Source organism: Papio anubis, unplaced genomic scaffold (assembly GCF_008728515.1).
Source record: "Papio anubis isolate 15944 unplaced genomic scaffold, Panubis1.0 scaffold1951, whole genome shotgun sequence".
Lineage (NCBI taxonomy): Eukaryota > Metazoa > Chordata > Mammalia > Primates > Cercopithecidae > Papio > Papio anubis.
The window spans coordinates 1-2,997 of record NW_022161968.1 but is presented as its reverse complement, the minus strand read 5'-3'; the positions used below and the strand labels follow the sequence as shown (position 1 = coordinate 2,997).

The 2,997-nt window shown below is 60.2% G+C and overlaps 1 protein-coding gene across 1 annotated transcript; it reads right to left on the bottom strand.

Annotated features, from left to right (window-relative positions):
- Window positions 1-1,380: 1,380 nt before the first annotated feature.
- LOC116272781 (SWI/SNF-related matrix-associated actin-dependent regulator of chromatin subfamily E member 1-related-like) lies at window positions 1,381-2,619 on the bottom strand (the record flags this gene model as incomplete). The annotated part of the gene is made up of 2 exons (XM_031661580.1): window positions 1,381-1,966; window positions 2,379-2,619. Coding segments are annotated over 2 exons (254 nt in total), but the record flags the coding sequence as incomplete, so codon positions are not given.
- Window positions 2,620-2,997: the final 378 nt, after the last annotated feature.

Here is a 2,997-nt window from a genome sequence, read left to right as displayed (position 1 = left end):
CACGTACACAAAATAAGCCAAACGCAGAACTCCCAGCAATCTGTATCTCCAAAAGAATGGAAAATGGTCATTCCAACAAAAGCATGTACATGAATGTTCACAGCAGCAGCACCCACAAGTAAATGGTAGAAACAGCCAAGAGTCCTTTGACAGATAGATGGGTCCATATAGCGGATTCATTCACACGCTGGACCATGACAGCCACCAAAAGGAATGAGGCTCTGACACAGGCCACAGCGTGGATGACCTTTGAGGACAATCACACTCAGTGAGAGAAGCCAGATACAAAAGGACACACAGTCCGGGCATGGTGGCTCATACCTGTAATCCCAGCACTTTAGGAGGTCGAGGCAGGCAGATAACCTGAGGTCAGGAGTTCGAGACCAGCCTGGCTAACACGGTGAAACCCTGTCTCTACTAAAAATACAAAAAAATTAGCTGGGTGTGGTGGCGGGCGCCTGTAGTCCCAGCTACCTGGGAGGCTTGAGGCAGGAGAATCGTTTGAGCTGGGGAGGTGGAGGTTGCAGTGAGCCGAGATTGCGCCGCTGCACTCCAGCCTGGTGACAGAGCGAGACTCCGTCTGAAAAAAAAGATCATGCTGTGTGCGGTCTCATATCCAGGACAGGTCAATCCACAGAGGTAGGAAGGGGATTTGCGGGTGCCAGGAGCTGGGGAGGGGATGAGAGTGACTGTTGATGAGGACGGGACTTCCTTTGGGGGTGATTAGAATGTGCTGACATTAGGTAAAGGTGATGATTGCACAAAATTGTGAATGTACTAAATGCCTGAATTGTGCATTTTAAAATGGCTAAAATGGCCAGACGTGGTGGCTCACGCCTGTATCCTGGGGCTTTGGGGGGCTGAGGCAGGAGGACCGCTTAAGCCTAGGAATTCAAGGCTGCAGTGAGCTATGATTGGGCCACTGCACTCCAGCCTGGCTGGCAGAGCGAGATCGTGTCTCTAATAAATAAACAAAATGGCTATAATGGTAAGGTTTATGTTGTGTATTTTACACAATAAACAAAACCGTGGCCCACCCAAAGTCAGTGTACTACAAAGTGGACTTGAACCCCCGTGCGGACACAAGTTGAAGGATGAACTGAGCAGCCGTGACTGTCCCCTGTGCTTCAAGTCCCCGATGTGTGCTGAGCCCACAGTACACAACTTCAGGTGGGGAGGGATGGAGACGCCTGCCCTGCCATTGACTTGCTCTTCGAACCGGGGCACGTTTGGGCTCCTGTCTCCCTATCCGAGAAACTCCGAGGCTCTGCTAGAGGTAAGAGAGCAGGCCTGGCGCCCCCAGCAGGGATGTCATGGGGGCCCAGGCTGCACCTTCTGAACCCTCCACATCACCCCAAACAACCTTACACACTCACAAGCTTAAAACACACATTTTACTTGTTTTTATTTAAAAAGTCCGGATCCAGCAGTGGGAAGGGACCACCCCCACCAGGGTCCCTTGGCCGGAGGAGGGCAGGATGGGCAAGGCCGGCCCCCACTCATCTGGGGTACAGGCATGCGGGGGACACCCCCGGTAAGTCCCCACAAGGTAGCTCTGTGTGGCCTATGGCACAGACCCCCTATAGTGAGTAATTTGGGGGGTCCTGCTGTGTGCTAGGGGTGGGTTTCGTCTGCCCTGCGTCCCGGGGGTGGCCCAGAGAGCCAGTGGAGAGCCAGTATAGCGTGTGGCTGTCCTCCGAGGAGGCGCACCTGCGGCTGTGCGGTTCTTCTGGGTGTAGCGCGCAGCGAGTGCTTTTTCTGGGTTCAGGGGTCTGGGGAGACTGAAAGCTAAAGGGATGCTGCAGAAATTTAATTTTAGGGGGGGCTGGAGCCCCCAAGGTGCAAGATGGGACCAGGCCCCAAAGGGTGGACCCCCAGCCTCTCATCCACGGGGTGGGGTGGGGCAGGGCCGCGCCCACAGCTTCTCCTCTGCATCGTGGGCCCGCCCACTCCTCACAGGTGCTCGCTGAAACGAGAGAGCGGAGGGCCTGGGATGAGACCCTCATCATCTCTGGCCCCCACCCCGGCCCTGGGGAACCCCAGAGGCCATGGCCCATCAGCTGCTCCAACAGATGCCAGGGTTGGGGTATAGGCGTTGAACCCATCTAACCCGGGCACTGGGATCCACCCTGAGAAGCTTTGGGGAAGTTCTGGTGCCCCCGAGTGGGTCCTGCCGGCTCGCGGGATCTGGCAGAACATCCCCGGCCATCCCAGCACTGGTGCATGGGGCGACCGCAGGTCGATCCCCCGGGAGGTGGTCTCCTAGTAAGATCATGCTGTGGAGCCCCACCCGGCAGCCCCCGCGGAGCTGGGGAACCGCAGGGCGGACACACCTGGGGCCAGAATCCCGGCCCCGCCCCGCCTCGCCCGGCACACACCTGGCGACCTGGGCCAGGATTTCCTTGATGCGGACGATGAGCTTCTCGTGCTGCGCAGGGTCGCGCTCGATGGCTCCGTGCAGCCGGGCCATGTAGAAGTCCAGAGTGCCCAGCGTGGGCGTTTCGCCCGTGCCTGGGGGACAGGTGAGTGGGTGAGGCAAGGGTGCCGGGGAGTCGCGGGCGGGGGCTCCAGGGGCAGAGGTAGGGGGTGACTCAGGGCGGGTTGCGCGGGCGCTCGGAGCTCAGGACCGGGCCAGCGCAGGAGGGGCGCAGGGTGGGCTAAAGTCAGCCGGGCCTGGAGGATGGCGGGGACAGGGGCAGGGTGGGGAGGCGGGCGTCCAGGGTCGCTGAGGACAGTCACGGATGGAGGGAACGGGGTCGGGGAGGTGGGGATGACACTGGGGGGCTGGGGGCGCGGCGGGGCGGGCGGGGGGGCCGGGTCAGTGCTCAGGCTGGTCGGGGGCTGGCGAGGGAGAGGGGCTAGCGAGGGTGGGGCCGGTAGGGAGCGGTGCCCGGAACCTCCGAGGTAGGGACACAAAGGGGCTGCGGGAGGAGGGGATCAGGTGCTCGCAGGAGTCGGCGATTCAGCGGGGACAGGTCGGGAGAGGTCGTGGCAGGG